General features: G+C 46.4%; 1 protein-coding gene across 1 annotated transcript; it reads right to left on the bottom strand.

Moving 5' to 3' along the window:
• Positions 1–1080: 1080 nt before the first annotated feature.
• Positions 1081–7802, bottom strand: PLA2G1B (phospholipase A2 group IB). Its single transcript, XM_032876107.1, has 4 exons — positions 7636–7802; positions 4445–4604; positions 3807–3934; positions 1081–1291 (listed from the first exon to the last, which is right to left on the bottom strand). Exons 1-4 carry the CDS (start codon positions 7667–7669, stop codon positions 1167–1169), a joined length of 447 nt encoding a protein of 148 aa, XP_032731998.1. The 5' UTR covers positions 7670–7802; the 3' UTR covers positions 1081–1166.
• Between the last annotated feature and the right edge of the window lie 11318 nt (positions 7803–19120).

Raw genomic sequence — 19120 nt, 5'->3', positions numbered from 1 at the left:
GTGGGTGGGGGGCTGGGCCGCTTTTCCCAAGTGTAAGGGAAAAAAAAAAGGAGGAACCGGGTACCACGTGTCCAAAAGATACCCAATCACATTTCCTATTCTGAAATCCCTGTGGGCAAGGAAATGCCGGGGTTGGGCTCGGGATCACGTGATCTTAAAAGGTAAATATAGCCACGTGGTTTTTCCTCGACTGCCGCAAACCTTGGCGCCAAGACGTGTCTTCGCTGAACGATTATTTAATGAGCGTGTGAGATGTGCCAAGCACTGTGAAGACGCTGTGGCTGCTGGGATGTAATCGCTACTTAAGAATACTCACAATTTAGTTTATTCATTTAAATCTCTGCCACTGTACTAGGGTTTCCCATATTCCATTTCCTTTAATGAGCACCCGGCAGATGCTCATTGAAAGATTGTTAAAGGGGAGAGGCTGGGTGGCTCAGTCGGTTAAGCATCTGTCTTTGGCGGGGGTCCTGGGATGGAGCCCCATATAGGGCCCTCTGCTCCGCGGGGAGCCTGCTTCTCCCTCTCCTATGCTTGCTCCCCCTGCTTGTGCTTTCTCTTGCTCTCTGTCAGATGAATGAATAAAATCTTACCCCCAAAAATTATTTTTTAAAAAAAGATTTTATTTATTTATTTGACAGAGCGAGATCACAAGTAGGCAGAGAGGCAGGCAGAGAGAGAGAGGAGGAAGCAGGCTCCCTGCCAAGCAGAGAGCCGGATGCAGAACTCGATCCCAGGACCCTGAGATCATGACCTGAGCCAAAGACAGAGGCTTAACCCACTGAGCCACCCAGGCGCCCCAAAAAAAGATTGTTAAAGGGATTTTTTGTCTCTCTCCCCCAGCCCTGGGGATAAGGAAACAGGGGTAGCATATATTACTTCAGAGGATATATTATGTAGTTCAATCTGGCACCGAGTAAATAATCAGCGCTTGTTAATCATTATTCAGGACTCATGGTGTTCATTTCCTAGAAATATCCCCCAACATCAATTTCCAAGGCTAGAAGGAATGATGCTTGTAAAGAACTCGGGAGAGACTTAGAGACACAGATAGAGAATAAAACAGTTTCTAAACGGAGGCCTTTCATCAAAGTGCTTTATTAGAGGACACAGGCTAAGGTGAAGGCAATGAGGCATGTAGGGATGATGATTTCCAGAAGGGATACTCAACTTTTACAGTACTTCTTGGTGTCAAGGTTCTTGTGCTCCTTGTTATATGGAGCCTTTGAAAAGCAGATGGCAGCATTGCGGTCACAGTTGCAGATGAAGGCCTGACAGTCTTTGTTTTTGTCTGGAAAAGAGCAAGACGAAAGGACTGAGCCAAGGCAGATCCTGCTTTGTCCAATGTGGGTCAGGAAGAATTAACGAATAATCTGGTGGCCATTCCATTGATACAAATTTAGGGTTGACAGATTTAGCAAATAAAAATACCTGAATATCAGATAAACAATAAATGTGATGTTTGACATGTAGAATAAAAAAAAACTTCATTGTCCATCTAAAAGTCAAGTTGAATTGGGCAACGTGGGTTTATTTTTTTTAAGATTTTAATGTATTTATTTGACAAACATAGAGACAACGAGAGAGGGAACACAAGCAGGGGGAGTGAGAGAGGGAGAAGCAGGCTTCCCGCTGCGCAAAGTCTGATGCAGGGCTCAGACCTAGGACCCTGGGATCATAACCTGAGCCAAAGGTAGATGCTTAAGGACTGAGCCACCCAGGCGTCCCTGGGCAACATGTGTTTAATCTGGCAATCCCAGGTGTGATGGGTGCCTTTTGGAAAGTTCCGTTATTTAACTTAAAATGAGCTCTTTAAAAAAAAGGGGGGGCGGGGCGCTTGGGTGGCTCAGTCGTTGAGCATCTGCCTTCTGCTCAGGTCATGATCCCAGGGTCCTGGGATGGAGCCCTGCATCGGGCTCCCTGCTCTGCAGGGGGTCTGCTTCTCCCTCTCCCACTCCCTCTGCTGTGCTCCTTCTCTAGCTGTGTCTCTTTCTGTCAAATAAATAAATAAAAATAATTTTTTAAAAGAAAAGATTTTATTTGTCAGAGAGAGCACAAGCAGGGGGAGCGGCAGGCAGAGGGAAAAGTAGGCTCCCAGGGAGCCTGTTGTGGGACTCAATCCCAGGACCCTGGGATCATGACCTGAGCTGAAGGCAGATACCTAACCAACTGAACCACCCTGGCATCCCTTAAAATAAGCTCTTAAAACCCATATAGCTATAGAGCTCTGATAACATAGGCAAGCAATTTATAAGCAATATGAAAAACACTAAAACATATACTCAAGGAACGAAGTATTGTACATTTCACCTTACTGAAGTTTAGCAAGACAATTTCTCTATTTTATAGCACATATTTAAAAAATTATAGAACGTTCTTACAGTAGAATATTATACAGATATTTAAAATAATTAAGTACATCTATATGTAGAAATGTTCCCAAGATATTTTATTAAAGGAAAATGAAAGGTTGGGGCTCCTGGGTGACTCAGTCATTAAGTGTCTGCCTTCAGCTCAGGTCATGATCCTAGGGTCCTGAGATTGAGCCCTGCATCGGGATCCCTACTCAGTGAAAGCGGGACGCCTGGGTGGCTCAGTTGGTTAAGCGGCTGCCTTCGGCTCAGGTCATGATCCCAGCGTCCTACTCAGTGAAAGCCTGCTTCTCCCTCTCCCACTCCCCCTGCTTCTGTCCCCTCTCTCACTGTGTCTCTCTCTGTCAAATAAATAAATAATTTTTTTTAGAAAAACTGTCAATGAGTAACTGTTTATAAATGAATGAATGAATGAATGAATGAAAATGAAAGGCAATATATCCAACTGTTTGTTTTGGGAGATAAGATTATAGGCAACTTCTCCTTTCTATGATATGTTTCTGAAGAGTTTGAAATTACATTACTTTGGCCTTGTTTACTTTTTTAACTAAAAGAAACAACAATAACCTTTAAAATGAATTTCAATTTTGTTAACTATAATTATGTACCTCTGCTTACATTCAATAATTTCTTTTAAAAGAGATTTCATATATTTATTTGACAGAGAGAGCACAAGCACGGGGAGAAGGATGGTGGGATTCCTGATAATTTTTTTCTTGGCCTCCTAGATTTGAATTGTGGTTATCCCAACGTTGTATGTACAGTTTTGGGAAAAGTGGGACCTGTCTCTGGGTGCATAGTAGAGAGTAGTGCAAACCAGAATGCTGACCTAGCATGACAATACCCTTCACCTCTATTCTTCACAGCCGCCTCCCCGGAGGGACGTACTTCATCAGGAGCTCTGCACAACTTAGTGGTTAAGACCAGACCCTTTGATATAGAAACAACTGAGTTCAAATGCCAGTCTTACCACTTAGAAGCTGTGTGATTTGGGGCAAGTGGCTATTTTGAGTCTCAGCTTCCTCACCTGTAAAATGGGGTCATTAAAACCTATCTCATCTATACCTGGTATGTAATAAGGAACTCATAAATGGTAGTTCTGAGCTCTTTTTATGAAACAACGAAGCTGAATAGCATGGCAGTTAAGAGCAGAGACTCTGGAGTCATATAGACCTATATTCAAAACCAAACCACCATTTATGAGCTGTGTGCCCATTGGCAACTGGCTCAGCTTTCTGAGCCTCAGTTTTGTCACCTGTAAAATGGGTATAATAATAATACTGATCGCCTAGGGTGTTGCCAGGATTCAAAGAGCACCTTGAATTCAAGGAGCACCTGGCACCAACGAAGTGATTGATAAATGGTGGCTCTCATTACTATTATTTCCTCCCCTATCTACTGAGGGGAGACAAGCCAACAAAAGATTCAACCTACCGCTGCAGGTGATCTCAGAGCCAGAGCACGAGTACGAGTAGATTTTGGTGTAGGGGTTGTCCAGGAGGAATTTACAGCTGTCCAGTTTCTTGGCTTCTGAGTAGCAGTGGTCGTGGATCTGGCAACACCTGGAGAGGGGGATGGACAGAGCTGAGGCAGGTGCAGGGAAGCAGGTCAGCCTCAGGAAAATGGAGGGATGATTAAGCTGACACGCTCCAGAAGATATTGGTCCTGTGGCTTGAAAAAACTTAAGTTCTTTGATCATGTTTATTGAAGGCGATTTAAAAATGGTCGCAGGTTTATAATACAATCATATATTCTGAAGATGAGGTGAGAGTCTTAACCATTGCTGGAAGAGGACAATTGAATCGTCGCTGTGGTGTCTTGTATTATGATATTCTGCCACTAGAGGGCAGACGCACCCGCTCCTACTTTACATCTCCACTCTGGCTTTTCCTCCCGATAGAGTTGGATTCAGAGTCCTCTTGGAGTATGTTTGTTTATACGGCAAGAGGGGAAAATATGTTATCTTTAGCAAATATGCAAACCCCTTTTCTGTGCCTCCTCGTGAGATCTTTGGCTTGTGCCCTCCTCCCACCCCACGGGCACCCCGCTCTTCCTGCTGATCGATCACTCACTTGTCCAGCTCATCCACAGGGGTGCCAGATCCACCCAGGCCACAGTAGCAGCCGTAGTCGCTGTAATCCTTCAAAGGGTCACTCCCAGGGATCGTGCACTTGATCATGTTGCGGAACTGCCACAGCGCCCGCGGGCTGATGCCCCCATCCGCCGCGGCCACTGCAAGAAGACACGTCCAGAGTTTAAATACGTCCCGATCAGCTCTGCCAGCTCCCAGGGGCCCTGCTCACTGCCTGCCGGCTTTCTGGCCCCCCACCCCGGACCACACCAGATGCCTCCTCTGGAGAGAGCTGGATGCCGGAACCTGGTAATAGGAGTAGAGATTTTTTTCTTTCTGTAAAACTTCAAAAAAAAAATTGTTATTGAGATAAAATTCACATAACATAAAAGTTACCATTTAACCTCTTAAAATGTACGTTTCGGTGATTTTTAGTATATTCACAGGGTTGTGGAACCATCACCACTAATTCCAGAACATTTTCATCACCCCCAAAGGAACACCCTGTACCCATTAGCAATTATTCCCCCTCTCCCCTCTGGTAACCATTAAATTGCATTCTGTCTCTATGGATTTGCCTATTCTGAACACTTCACGTAAATGGAATCGTACAACATGTGGCCTTTTATGATTGGCTTCTTTCCCTTAGCAAAATATCTTTGAAGTTCATCCACATTATACTATATAACAATACTTTGTTCCTTTTTATAACTGAATAGTATTCCACTGTATATATAGACCACATTCTGTTTATCCATTCATCACATGATGGACATCTGGGCTTATCCGTTTTGGCTCTGATGCATAGTGCTGCTATTAACAGTTACATCTTAGTTTTTGCATGAACATATGTTTCCAGTGGAGTTCCCTTTATTTATCCAACAAATGTTTATTGAGCACCTACTACGGACCCAGTCACTGCCCTAGGAACCGGAGATACAATTTTAATTCCCCAGGGCCTGGGGCAAATAGAAAATCTATTTGAGCTTACATCCTAGTGGACGAGGAAAACAATAAGCAATAAATGAAATAAAGAAGGAAACCGGATATTGTGTTAGAGGGTGGAAAAATTGGAACATGGTAAAGGGAATCTAAAATGGGTTAGGTGGGGAATGGCGGGGTTGAGATGGGGCAAGAGTATAAGGGATAGTCAGGAGACCTGGGTGGTCTACCATTCTCAACAGGACAAGCTCCTTTCTGCCTCAAGGCCCGTGTACCCGTTGTTTCTTCTGCTTGGCACACTTGTCATCTCACTTTTCAAAAAACCTGGAGGATCTTGGTTTAATTGCCACTTGCTCTGGGCGCCTGGGTGGTGAAGTTGGTTAAGAGCCCGACCCTTGGTTTTGGCTCAGGTCCTCATCTCAGGGTCATGGGGTCGAGCCCTGCATCAGGCATCACACTTGTGGAGTCTGTTTGGGATTCTCTCTCCCTCTCCTTCTGCCTCTCCCCTTACGTGCTCACTCCCTCTTTCTCAAATTTATAAATGAATCTTTAAAAAAAAATGCCACCTCCTTTTTCTTGATGACCCAAGCTGAGTGGCTCCTTTGCTATCACTTTTCTTTATGTTCATTGTCTCCTCGTACCTCTAGCAGTCTGTATCTGTTTATTTAATGCCTCCCACTCACTAGAGCATAAATTCAAGGACCGGCCTCAGGGCAATTTTAATTCCCCAGGGCCTGACGCTTAGTAAGCACTCCGTAAGTATATGATGAGCTATGCGAATGAAATAATCAACACACCAATTAAAGAAACTACATGGCATATAGTAGGTGCTCAATAAATATCTAATAAATAAGGTGGGTTTTTTTTTTTTTTTAAGTTTCCTTGTAGCACAAAGTTTGACACAGAAGACACAGGCAGCAGGACCCCTTCACCTCATTTTCAGAGCCATACCCTGTGAGATATGGTGCCCTAAAGAGAAGAGGACACTATATGATTTGGGGGTCCCATTCCATCAGCCACCAGTATTATCTCCTTGCCCAGCGTCATGCCCTTTCTTCCCTTGATCTGCTGTGCGCACTGGAGCTGCTCCGTATGTTTAAACCCCGGGGCAGGGGCGCCTAGTTGGCTCAGTTATTTAAGCATCCAACTCTTGGTTTTGGCTCAGTTCATGATCTCAGGGTTTGTAGGATTGGGCCCCATGCCAGGCTCACGGTCAGGGTGGAGTCTGCTTAGGCTTCTTTCTCCCTTCACAGCTCCCTGTGGTCAACTAAATGAATAAATCTTAAAAAAAAAAAAAATTAAACCTCAGGGCAAAGGAAGGGTGACAGCTGCTCACTCTCCCCTATGAGCAGCCTCCACACCGACAGCAGACAGGAGTGGCCCGGCCACCTTGGCCCATCTCCAGACCTCCCTCCTGCCTCCCTGTTTCCTCTGTCTCTGATCCAGCCAGCTCAGCTCTTTGCACAAAGCACTTCTCACGTGCGCGCCTGTGTATGCGTGCGTGTCTGCGTGTGTCTGTTCCCTCGACAGGGAGCATGGCTTGTTCATCTATGAGTCCTCAGTCCCAGCCCAGAGCCTGATACCTTGGAGCCTCTGGGATATCGGTGTGGAATGCATGAAAGACTGATGGATGAATGAAGTGAGATCTGAATCCCAATGTGTCTGATTCCATTCATTCATTCATTCATTCATTCATTCAATAAATGGCGCAAACAGCTCTATGCCTGCTCTCCTGGAGCGCATGCTTCTGTGGGGGTGGAGAATAAAAAGGAAATGAAGTGGGACACCTAGCTAGCTCAGTTGGTAGAACATGCAGCTCTTGATCTCAGGGTCTTGAGTTCAAACCCCATGTTAGGGATAGAGTTTACTTAAAAATAATTAATTAGTTAACTAATTAACTAAAGCTTTGAAAAGGGAAATGAATCAACAAAAACCAAGATACAAATTGCAGGCAAAGGTAGGTGCTGGGAAGATTCCATACCAGGGCTGTATGGTAGAGAGAGAGGAGAGAGGTCTCTCTTTGCTCAGGTGGGCAGATAGGCCCTTCTGAGAGCAATCTGAGTTCAGACCTAAAGGTTGAAAAGCTGGAGCTGTGGGGGGATTTAAGGGAAGCCAGCACGGGTGCTGTTAAGCCTGATAGAGAGCCCTGAGTAAAGGCTCCAGGTCCAGCCAGCCCTGTGAGCTGGGGCCCCCATTCCTGAAGAGTGAGATCTTAGCACTGAAGAGGTGGGACTGGGGAGACTTGCTTACCTGTGAGCAGAGTAGCCAGTATGAGGAATTTCATTTTGTTGTCAAGCTGCTGAGCAAGGGAAAGGACTAAAGTCACCTATGGCCTCCCTCTTTATACCCACACTATGTCCCCAAGATAAGGCTGTAGTGTTTGCTTTGCTTTGAACCTGCTCTGAGTTGGCCTTGACTCTGTCTGTTACAGGAATAACCTTTACCAACAAGCAAACCCTGTCAGCAAGGGATCCTTGGAAGTAGTGTATGTATTTTCATTAGCACCTTTTTTTTTTTTTTTTTTCATTAGCACCTTTTAATGGAAGGGATTATTTCTGGAGTTTGGGAACCTCAACCCTCACCCCACCTCCTTTGCACTCAACCTAATTCTACCATTGCCTCCCCATCTTCTCATGGGCCTGGGTCTCCATGGTGGGTCTCAGTGAATAGTTCCTACCAGTCATGCATCTCACAGATGAGTGAACGAGTTCAGAGAGGTGAGGTAACTTGCCTGAGGTCACACAGCCAGCAAATGGCAGAGCAGGGGCTCAAACTTAGGCATGCCTGATTCTAAGGCACATGTTTTATTTTTCCCCACTCTGTTAATACCATCTCCTCTCCCATTCCCCAGCATGGGTTTGTAAGGAAACCCTGGGCTTTGGAGTTCCAAAGGCTTGGATCTGACTCATAGAATTAAAAAAAAAAAAAAAGTGGGGGGTCTTCTCAAATGTTTGTACAGCATTTTTTTAGGAGAGATTCACATAGCATAAAATTAACCATTTCTTTTTTTGAAGATTTTATTTATTTATTTGACAGACAGAGATCACAAGTAGGCAGAGCAGCAGGCAGAGAGAGAGGGGGAAGCAGGATCCCCGACAAGCAGAGAGCCTGATGCAGGGCTCAATCCCAGGACCCTGAGATCATGACCCGAGCCGAAGGCAGAGGCTTTAACCCACTGAGCCACCCAGGCGCCCCTAGCCATTTCATTTTTAAAGCAAACAATTCAGGGGCAGCTGGCTGCCTCAGTTGAAAGAGCATATGCTCCTTGTAATCAGGGTTGTGAACTCAAGCAACATGTTAGGTATAGAGATTACTTAAGAAAGAAAGAAAGAAAGAAAGAAAGAAAGAAAGAAAGAAAGAAAGAAAGAAAGAAATTAAAAAAAAAAAAAAAAGGTAAAGCGAACAACTGAAGGGCATTTATTACATTCACTGCTATGCAACCACCATCTCCAGTTCCAGAATGTTTTCACCCCCCACCCCCTGCAAAGGCAACCCCCTTCCCATTAGCAGTCATTTGCCCCAGCCTCTGGCAACGGCTAATCTGCCTTCCCTCTCTATAGATCGACCTGTTCTGGACATTTCCCGTAGTATGTTCTACTTTGTAATTGGTGCTCTCCTATTGACTACTGACGTGGTCTCTGCAACAGCCCTGAGTTGGGAGGCCCTCTTGTTTTTTAAATTATTTTAAAATATTTTATTTATTTATTTGAGAGAGACAAAGAGAGGGAGTGTGCATGAGTGGGGGAGGGGCAAAGGGAGAAGCAGGATCCCTTGCTGAGCAAGGAGCCAGACAACAGGAGGTTTGATCCTCGGACCAAGAGATCATGACCTGACCCAAAGGCAGATGCTTAACGGACTGAGCCCCCGGGAGCCCCCTAGATTCACTTAGTGTTGATGACCTTGACTGTTGTGAGGATTGCAGCCAGCTACATCATTGGATGCCCCTCTGTTAGAGTTTGTAATCATGATGTTTATCTCATGATTACAGTAGGGGTTGGTTAAAGGTTTGGGGGAGGAAGAGCACAGAGGTAAAGTGCCATTTTCCTCACACTGCCATGTTTTGTTTAATCGCCTCTTGTCCTGGGTGGCATCTTTTTTTTTTTTTTAAAGATTTTATTTATTTATTTGAGAGAGAGACAGTGAGAGAGAGCATGAGCGAGGAGAAGGTCAGAGAGAGAAGCAGACTCCCCCTGGAGCTGGGAGCCCGATGCTGGACTCGATCCCGGGACTCCAGGATCATGACCTGAGCCGAAGGCAGTCGTCCAACCAACTGAGCCACCCAGGCGTCCCCCTGGGTGGCATCTTGGCCACCTTCCGGGTGAGGACACGGAGGCTCAGCCTGAGGTAGAGCTGGACGTGGCCACACCCGGACATGAACCCACACCTCCCTCTTCCCGCTGAATGCCTTCCCTCCAGCCTGGCATGGTTGTGCTGTGTCTGAGTCAGTACCGCGTCCAGGGGTCTAACCCTAACTCTGCAGCCTCTGCCCAAGCCCTCCGGGATTGCAGCTCTCTCCACTTTTCCCTTGGGCACGCACCCAGGCCAAAAAAGAAGAAATCCATCTGGAAGGGCTCCCCATGTGTTGTCCCGAACCAGGAGCCCCAGGAAAATTTCTTCAGCTAATGAGTAACACTAAAGCAGCATTTAGTAGGTAGGTGGGGAAACTGAGGCCGAGAGGGCAAGTGACTTATTTGCTTGGCCCTGGCTCTGCCTCCATTCAGTTTGGGATCATTTCAAGTTCCTCCCACTCTTCATCTGCATCTGAGGTTTCTACGTCTGTCCAGTATGGTAGCCATTAGCCACATGTGGCTACCTAAATCCATTACAATTCAGGAATGTTAAAAATTAGTTTCTCAAGTGTTCAGTAGCTACATGTGGCCAGTGGCCGCTGTGACACACAGATACAGAATATTTCCATCGTCACGGAGGGTTCCGTCGTCACAATGCTGCTCAGGATGACAGAGACTGTCTCAGTGCCCACCAAGAGGTGTGGAGGTGGTGCTGGGAGAGCCTTTCCAGCTAACCTGGAAAGGTTAGCTCGGGACCCCACATCGGCCTGACAAATGGGTCTGCCCCTTTAGTCTCCAGAATGGTGAGGGCTGCCCAAGGAAAGGGAAGGCTTGGCCAGCAAAATGCTAACTAAGTCCCTCTTGTGTGGGTTCTCTGGGGACAGAATGAAGCAGAGGAAGAAGCACTGTTTCTTTCTTTTTTTTTTTTTTTAAAGATTTATTTATTTATTTATTTGACAGACGGAGAGATCACAAATAGGCAGAGAAGCAGGCAGAGAGAGAGGAGGAAGCAGGCTCCCCGCGGAGCAGAGAGCCTGATGCAGGGCTCGATCCCAGGACCCTGGGATCATGACCCGAGCCGAAGGCAGAGGCTTAACCCACTGAGCCACCCAGGCGCCCCAGAACCACTGTTTCTATGGGGTCTGAGGAAGGAGGAGAAATCGGTGCTATGAAATCCTCTAAGGCTAATAGTGTTAGCATCTATTTCCTGAGCACTAACTCTATTCCAGGTCTCATGCTAAGAAGCTGGCATAAACCTCTGAGGTGGGTCCAATTACAAAACTCCATTTTGCAGAGAAGACTAAGACAATTGAGGCTCAGAGAGGTTAAGGGACTGCCCCAGTGTCACACAGCAGGACCAAGATGTGAGCTCCATCTGGTGCTTATGATACCATAATGTCACCTCCTGACAGGGAATCGTAGTAGTGGGTGGGAGTGCTGGAGGCCTCCTGACAGGGAATCGTAGTAGTGGGTGGGAGTGCTGGAGGCCAGAAAGAGGGTTAGCACTGCCTGCATCCCTCCTTTTCTCCTCCTCCCTCCACCAGCTGGAGGCCTTCCACAAAGGCAGGCTGAACACATTCCCATGTGCATTTCATGCTGGGGCTTAGGCAAAGCTACTGTTGGGGAAGGGGTCAGGCTGCTACCAGACCCTTCTCCCCCCTGGAAAAAGACGTGCAAAATGTGACAATCCAAACCTCTGCAGGGGACAGAGAGGTGGCAGAGGAATGGACCTTGCAAGTACCCAGTATCCTGCCAGGCCCCTACACTCTTTGTACCGTGACCTCAGGTTGCCCCAGACTCACGCACAGCTGTGTCTCACACAGCTTCTCCCAGCCTGGGAAAAACACACTCTCCAGTGGGAAGAACAGCTAAGGATAACTTCTGGCTCCTTCAGGTGACGGCGTACCCACACTCCAGCAAGGTCGCCCCTGCCCCACCCCCGAAGGACAAGGCTCTTGCCTTCAGGAAATGTTTAAAAGCAGCAATGGGCATACCACGTGCTGAGCACTTCTGTTTGCTTGGTCCTGGGCTGAGAGCTTCACATACATGGCTTTCCGGCCTAGCAACAATCTTTGTACCTAGTTATGCTTGTTGTTACCATCTTCCCTTTTCTACAGTTGGTGACACAGGTTCAGAGAGCTTAAGTCACGGGCTCAAAGTCATACAGCTAGAAAATGATAGGGCTGGGATTCAAACCTATGCTTACCTGCCTGTGAGCCCACAGCCTCCTTCAACACCACCACCACCAACAAACAACACAGCAACAACGGCAAACGCTGCTTGAATGCTGGACTGGGAAAGATACTAAGAGCTTTATTTACACAGGGGATCCTATGACCAATGCCAAGTACAGATGAGCACCTTGAAGCCGTGTACCAAAATAGCCAAACCTTTTTTCCCCTGCACCCAAACCATCCAGCAAAGGAGTTCTTCATGTATTCGGACAGTAACTGCTTATCAGATCATTTGCAAATATCTTCTCCCATTCCTTAGGTCACTTTTCACTTTGTTGAGTCCTTTTTTTTTTTTTTAATTTTTAATTTCATCATTTGAGAGGGGGAGAGAGAGAGCACAAGCCGTGGTTGGGGGTGGAGGGGCTGAGGGAGAAGCAGACCCTCCAGAGTGCAGGGAGCCCAACGTGGGTCTCGATTCCAGGACGCTGGGATCATGACCTGAGCTGAACGCAGATGCTTAACCGACTGAGCCACCTAGGCGCCCCTATTGTATCCTTTATTTACTTTTTTAAAAAAGATTTTATTTATTTATATTTCAGACAGAGATCACAAGTAGGCAGAGGGAGAAGCAGGCTCCTTGCTGAGCAGAGAGCCCTCCCTGATGCAGGGCTCGATCCTAGGACCCTGGGATCCTAGAACCCTGGGATCCTAGGACTCTGGGATCATGACCCTAGCCAAAGGCAGAGGCTTTAACCCACTGAGCCCCCCAGGTGCCCCCTGTTGTGTCCTTTAAAGCACAAACATTTTTGAGTTTGATATAGTCCTAGTTATTTTTGCTTTTGTTGTCTGTGCTTTTGGGGTTATATGTAAGAAATCGTTACCAACTGCAATGCCATGAAGCTTTACCTCTATGCTTTCTTCTAGGAGTTTTGTAGTTTTAGTTCTCACATTTAGGTTTTTCATCCATTTTGAACTTTTTATTTTTTATTTATTTGGTTGCAAAACAGAGCGATCACAAGTAGGCAGAGAGGCAGGCAGAGAGAGAGAGGGGGAAGCTGGCTCCCTGCTGAGCAGTGAGCCCGATGTGGGGCTCCACCCGGGGATCCTGAGATCATGACCTGAGCTGAAGGCAGAGGCTTAACCCACTGAGCCACCCAGGGCTGCCCCCCCTTTTTAAAGTAAACTCTAACCCCAGTGTGGGGCTTGAACTCATGACCCAAGATTAAGAGTCATGTGCTCTAGGGGCCTGTGGGTGGCTCTGTCAGAACAGCACGGGACTCTTGATCTCTGTGGTGTGGGAGGACCTCCTGATTCAGGCCTCATGTTGGGTGTAGAGATTACTTAAATTAAAAAAAAAAGGAGGGAGCACCTGAATGGCTCAGTCATTAAGCATCTACCTTCGGCTCAGGTCATGATCCCAGGATCCCGGAATCGAGCCCCACATCAGGCTCCCTGCTCAGTGGGAAGCCTGCCTTTCCCTCTCCGACTCCCCCTGCTTGTGTTCCCTCTCTCGCTCTCTCTCTGTCAAATAAATAAATAAAATCTTAAAAAAAAAAAAAAAAAGAGTCACCTGCTCTGCCAACTGAGCCAGTCCAGTGTCCCTGAGCTCATTTTTGTAGATGGCTTAAGCGCCCAACTTCATTCTTTTGCATGTGGAAGTCTAATTTTTCCAATACTGTTTGTGAAGACATTGTCCTTTCCACACTGAATGGCCTTGGTCCCCTTGTCAGAGATCATTTGCCCATGTAAGTGAGGGTTTATTTCTGGCTTCTCTATTCTATTCCACTGGTCTATGTCGGTCCGTATGCCCATACCCCAGTGTTTTGATTACTATAGTTTGTAATATGTTTTGAAATCAAGAGGTATGAATCCTCCAACTCTTTCTTTCTTTCTTTTTTAGGATTATATTTACTTGTCAGAGAAAGAGAGCACAAGCAGGGGGAGTGGCAGAGGGAGAGGGAGAAGCAGACTCCCTGCTGAGCAGGGAGCCAGATGAAGGACTCGATCCCAGAACTCAATCCCAGGACCCCAGGATCATGACTTGAGCTGCAGGCAGACACTTAACCAACTGAGCCACCCAGGCATCCCTGTAAAGATTTCATTTTTAAGTAATTTCTACATATAGTTAGGCTCGAACTTAAAACCCCGAGATCATGAGTCACATGCTCCACCTACTAAGGCTGCCAGGTGCCCCCAGTGTTTTGCTATTTTTCTTTTTTGGAAGATTTTATTTATTTATCTGAGAGAGACAGAGCACAAGCTGGGGGAGAAGCAGAGGGAGAGGAAGAAGCAGACTCCCTGCTGAGCAGGGAGCCCAGTGCGGCTAGATCCCAGGACCCCAGGATCAGGATCTGAGCCAAAGGCAGACGTTTAACCAATTGAGCCACCCAGGTGCTCCAGTGTTTTTGATGCTAATATAATCGGAAATATTTTCTTAATTTCCTTTTCCAATTGTTCATTGTTAGTGTGTAGAAATGTACTTGGTTTTTGAGTGTTGATTTTATTAGTTTGCAACTTTACTGAATTTGTTTATTAATTCTAACAGTTTTTTTGTGGACTCTTTAGGGTTTTCTTTTTTTTTATTTTTAAGATTTATTTTATTTTAGAGAGAGAGAGAGAGAGAGCAGGCAGAGGGGTAGAGGGAGAGGGAGAGAATCCCAAGCAAAGTCCCTGCTGAGGGCAGAGCCTGACATGGGGCTCGATCGCACGACCCTGAGATCACAACCTGAGCTGAAATCAAAAGTCAGATGCTTAACCAACTGAGTCACCCAGGACCCCCACTTTAGGGTTTTCTACATATAAGATCATGTCATCTGTGAACAGAGATAATTTCACTTCTTCCTTTCCAATTTGGATGGCTTTTATTTCTTTTTCTTGCCTGATTGTTCTGGCTAGGACTTCCAATACTATGTTGAGTAGAAGCAACCACAGTGGGCATCCTTGCCTTGCTCCTAATTTGAGAGGAAAAGCTTCCAGTATGAACTCTTTTTAAGATTTTATTTTTTAAGATTTTTATTTTTTCAAGTGGGCTCCATGCTAGGCTCAGACTCACAACCCCCAGATCAAGTCCTAAGCTGAGATCAAGAGTCAGACACCTAACCAACTAAGCCACCCAAGTACCCCTTAAGATTTTATTTTTAAGGGGCGTCTGGGTGGCTCAGTCGGTTAGGCATCTGCCTTTAGCTCAAGTCATGATCCTGGGGTCCTGGGATTGAGTCCTTCATCGGGCTCCCTGCTCAGCAGGGAGTCTGCATCTCCCTCTGCCTCTTCCCTCTGCTCTTGCTCTCTCTCAAATAAATAAATAAAACCTTAAAAAAAAAAAAAAAAGAAAACCAACCAAGAGACTCATCTGTCCCTACCTACCTCTCAACATGGAGTAGGACGGGATACCTTCTACTCCAGCCCCAATGGGCCTTCTTTGAGCTCTTGATTAAAGGCTTCATGCTTCTCCCCATCTCAAGGCTTTTGCTGCAGCTGGGCTCTACTCCTGGTAGGCTCCTCCCACTGCACTGCCTAATTATTCTTCCCTCACCCCGCCCTTCCCCCTTCCCTTCCCTTTCCTTCACTTCCCTTCCCTCCACTGTCCATTTCCCTTCCCCCTTCCCTTCTCTTCTCAGTAATCTCTACGCCCAACATGGGGCTTGAATTCATGACCCTAAGATCAGGAGTCCAAGGTGGAGATTTATGCTCTACCAAATGAACCATCCAGCTGCCCCTTACTTTGCTTTCAGATCTCAGTTGACCTTGACACCCCCCCCCACACACACACCCATACTAAATCAATGCTTTCAGGTGACCAGTTGTCCTGGTTCTTCCAGGGAATGAAGTGTTCTTGGGACTCGTGGAACTTACTATTTGCAAACCAGGAAAGTCCCTGGCAAAGCAGGATGATTTGGTCACGCTATTAGTGCCTAACACATAGTCTTGCACACAGTGGATGCTAAGGGAATATTTGTTGAGTGAATGTGTGAATGGCAGCTGTCGGCCCCACTCAGGAGGGGGCAGCCGCTACTGAGCTCTGATCACATACTCCAGGCATCTGGGGCAGCCCAATATTAATAGTAATTACTATTCACCCGAAGCACTTACTCTGTGCCTTGCCTGGTGTTGAATCCCCTGTTGGCCCTCCCATTTAATTCTCAATCACTCAAGCTATGGCTAGCACTCTCTTTTTATCGAGGTGAAATTCCCGTAACATAAAATTAAGCATTTTAAAGTGAACAATTCAGTGGCATTTAGTACATTCTCAGTGTTGTGCCACCCGTGCCTCGAGTTCCAAAACACGTTTATGACCTCAGAGGCCAGCCTTTAATCATTAAGCAGTTACTCCCCATTCCCTGTCCCCCCCACCCCTCCCGATCCGTTTCTTGTCTCTGTGGATTATAAATGGAATCTTACAATATGTGGCCTTTATCCTTCTCCTTCGACACATGAGAAAATTAAGGCTCAGGGAGGTTTGGGATCCTGTTCAATGTCCTTCAGCTAGGAAGGGGAAGAGCTGTGTGTTGGAACACCCCACATCTGACCATTCGGCTATACTCATACTCAGACTTCAGCCAGTTTTTCCAATTTACCCTCTTTTTTTTAGAATTTACTTGACAGAGAGAGAGAGAGAGAGATCACAAGCAGGCACAAAGGCACGCAGAGACAGAGGGAGAAGCAGGCTCCCCGCCGAGCAGAGAGCCCGATTCGGGCCTAGATCCCAGGACCCTGAGACCATGACCTGAGCTGAAGGCAGTGGCTTAACCCACGAGCCACCCAGGTGCCCTCCCTCCACTTTACCCTCTTAAAGGCAACAGGAGCAAAGGGTCCAATGCTAAGTTTTTGTTTGTTTCTTTGTTTGTTTTAAATATTGGACTGTAGCAACAGATACTAACATTTATTCATATTTCTTATTTTTTTAAAGATTTTATTTATTTGTCAGAGAGAGAGATCGCACAAGAAGGGGGGGAGCAACATGCAGAGGGAGAAGCAGGCTTCCCGCTGAGCAAGGAGCCAGATTTGGGACTCTATCCCAGGACCCTGGGATCATGACCTGGGCCAAAGGCCAAGGCTTAACCAACTGAGCCACCCAGGCACCCCAGGAGAGAGAACTTTTTTTTTTTTTTTTAAGATTTTATTTATTTGACAGACAAGAGATCACAAAGTAGACAGAGAGGTAGGCAGAAGGGGTGGGGGTGGAAGCAGGCTCCATGCCAAGCAGAGAGCCCGATGTAGGGCTCGATCCCAGGACTCTGGGATCATGACCTGAGCCAAAGGCAGAGGCTTTAACCCACTGAGTCATCCAGTCACCCCCGCGCGAGAGAATCTTAAGCAGGCTCCACGCTCAGCACAGTGCCCATCGTAGGGCTCAGTTTTATGACCCTGAGATCATGACTTGAGCCAAAATCAAGAGTATGCTTAACTGAGCCACCTAGGCACCCCTGTTTTGTTTTGTTTTTTTTTAAGATTTTATTTATTTATTTGACAGACAGAGAACACAAGTAGGCAGAGAAGCAGGCAGAGAGAGAGAAGCAGGCTCTGCACTGAGCAGAGAGCCCGATGCGGGGCTCGACCCCAGGACTCTGGGATCATGACCTGAGCCGAAGGCAGAGGCTTTAACCACTGAGCCACCCAGGCGCCCCACCCCTGTTTGTTTTTTAAACAATCTTTACACCCAACGTGGGGCTTGAACCCACAACCCTGAGATTAAGAGTTGCAAGCTCCTTCTTTTCTTTCTTTTTTTTTTTTTAAGATTTCTTTCTTTGACCAAGAAAGAGATCACAACCAGGCAGAGAGGCAGGCAGAGAGAGAGGAGGAAGCAGGCTCCCCGTTGAGCAGAGAGCCCGATGCAGGGTTCAATCCCAGGACCCTGAGATCATGACCTGAGCCGAAGGCAGAGGCTTAACCACTGAGCCACCCAGGTGCCCCCAAATATATTTTAAGTTATTTCTACACCCAATGTGGGGCTTGAACCTACAACCCTGAGATTAAGAGTCGCATGCTCTGCCTACTGAGCCAGCCAGGTGCCCCTCATTAGTATAAGGTCTAAGTCTCATTCGGGTTGCTGCATGTACGAGCACCTCACTCCTTTTTCTAGCTGAGTAATATTCCATCATATGGCCAGAGCCATTTTTACTTATCCATTCATTTGTTGTTGGAAACTTGGATGGTATCCACCTTTTGGCCATGGTGGGTAATGCCGTTATGAACACTGGTATGTAAGTATGAGAGAGTCCCTGCTTTCAATTCCTTGGGGTGTATATACCTAGGAGTGGAGTTGTTGGATCATATGGTAATTCAGTATTTAGCTTTTTGAGGAACCACCAGACTGTTTCTCATCGTAGATGCACCATTTTCCATTCCACAAGCAATGCATGGGGTTTCCAATTTCTCCACGTCCTCACCAACACTTGTTATCTCCCCTCCCCTCCCCTTTTTTAAAAAATAATGGCCATCCTAATAGACATGAAGTTCTATGTCATCAACAACAGTAAGCTTTGAGGCTGCTCAAGAAGTTGTCAATGGAAGCTGGGTCAAATGGAAAGTGTAGACTTTCAAGGGAAGAACAAAAGGTAGGAGAAAACAGGCTGTCACCGGGGTACTTGGACCTGAACGTACACAGAGTTGGAAGAGACTCACAAAGCCAGCACCGTTTTCAAATAATTTATTAGGAATTTAAAACTGAAAATAAAACCTGGAAAAAGAAGTTACAGATGTGGAGAGAAGAGACACCGGAGGGTGGTAACTTGCTGGCTTCAAAACACCGTGTAACATCTTTTAAAAAAAATTCCCCAAACAAATCAGAAAACGGAATTCCAGGGCCCTGAGCCCATGGGTGGGCCCAGTGGGGGTGGGATGGGGTCACAAGAAAGGGAGGAGAAGGAAGCTGAGTCTCTCATGACTCAGCTCAAACGTGTAGAAAATTAAAAATAAAAACCAATAAAATGCAGCTTCTCTTTTATTAGGAAACATTAAAAAAAAAAAAAAAAAAACAAAACCACGAACAGCCGCGCATCTCAGTAACAAAGATTATTGCTTTGTGTTCTCAGGGCTAATAGGTTAAGCACCTCACACAGACAATTAACTCTCCAAAGGGGGTTTTCAGGGATGGGAACTATGATGGGGAAGAGAACTTAGGTCCCCAGCCTCAGACCTGGGAACGAGGGACACAGAGAGAGGGCCAACAACAGGTAGGTAAGCCTCAGCCCTGCCGAGCCGGCCAGGTCACTCACTGTTCATGAAGAGTCAGACCCTGAGCCTCTTTTTCCTTTGAAGGGAACTTGGAGGGGC

Source organism: Lontra canadensis, unplaced genomic scaffold (assembly GCF_010015895.1).
Source record: "Lontra canadensis isolate GAN:19392208 unplaced genomic scaffold, GSC_riverotter_1.0 scaffold58, whole genome shotgun sequence".
In the NCBI taxonomy this organism is placed as follows: Eukaryota; Metazoa; Chordata; class Mammalia; order Carnivora; family Mustelidae; genus Lontra; species Lontra canadensis.
The sequence above is the reverse complement of the archived record's forward strand: the minus strand, read 5'-3'. Positions and strand labels throughout refer to the sequence as shown.

What these genes read in the sequence shown, in the direction of transcription:
- PLA2G1B (XM_032876107.1), bottom strand. Translation starts at nt 7,669, where the DNA reads ATGAAATTCCTCATACTGGCTACTCTGCTCACAG. An exon ending in ACTGGCTACTCTGCTCACAG is followed by an intron (nt 4,605 to 7,635) that starts GTAAGCAAGTCT and finishes GTCTTCTTGCAG; the next exon opens with TGGCCGCGGCGGATGGGGGC. An exon ending in CCTGTGGATGAGCTGGACAA is followed by an intron (nt 3,935 to 4,444) that starts GTGAGTGATCGA and finishes CCCCCTCTCCAG; the next exon opens with GTGTTGCCAGATCCACGACC.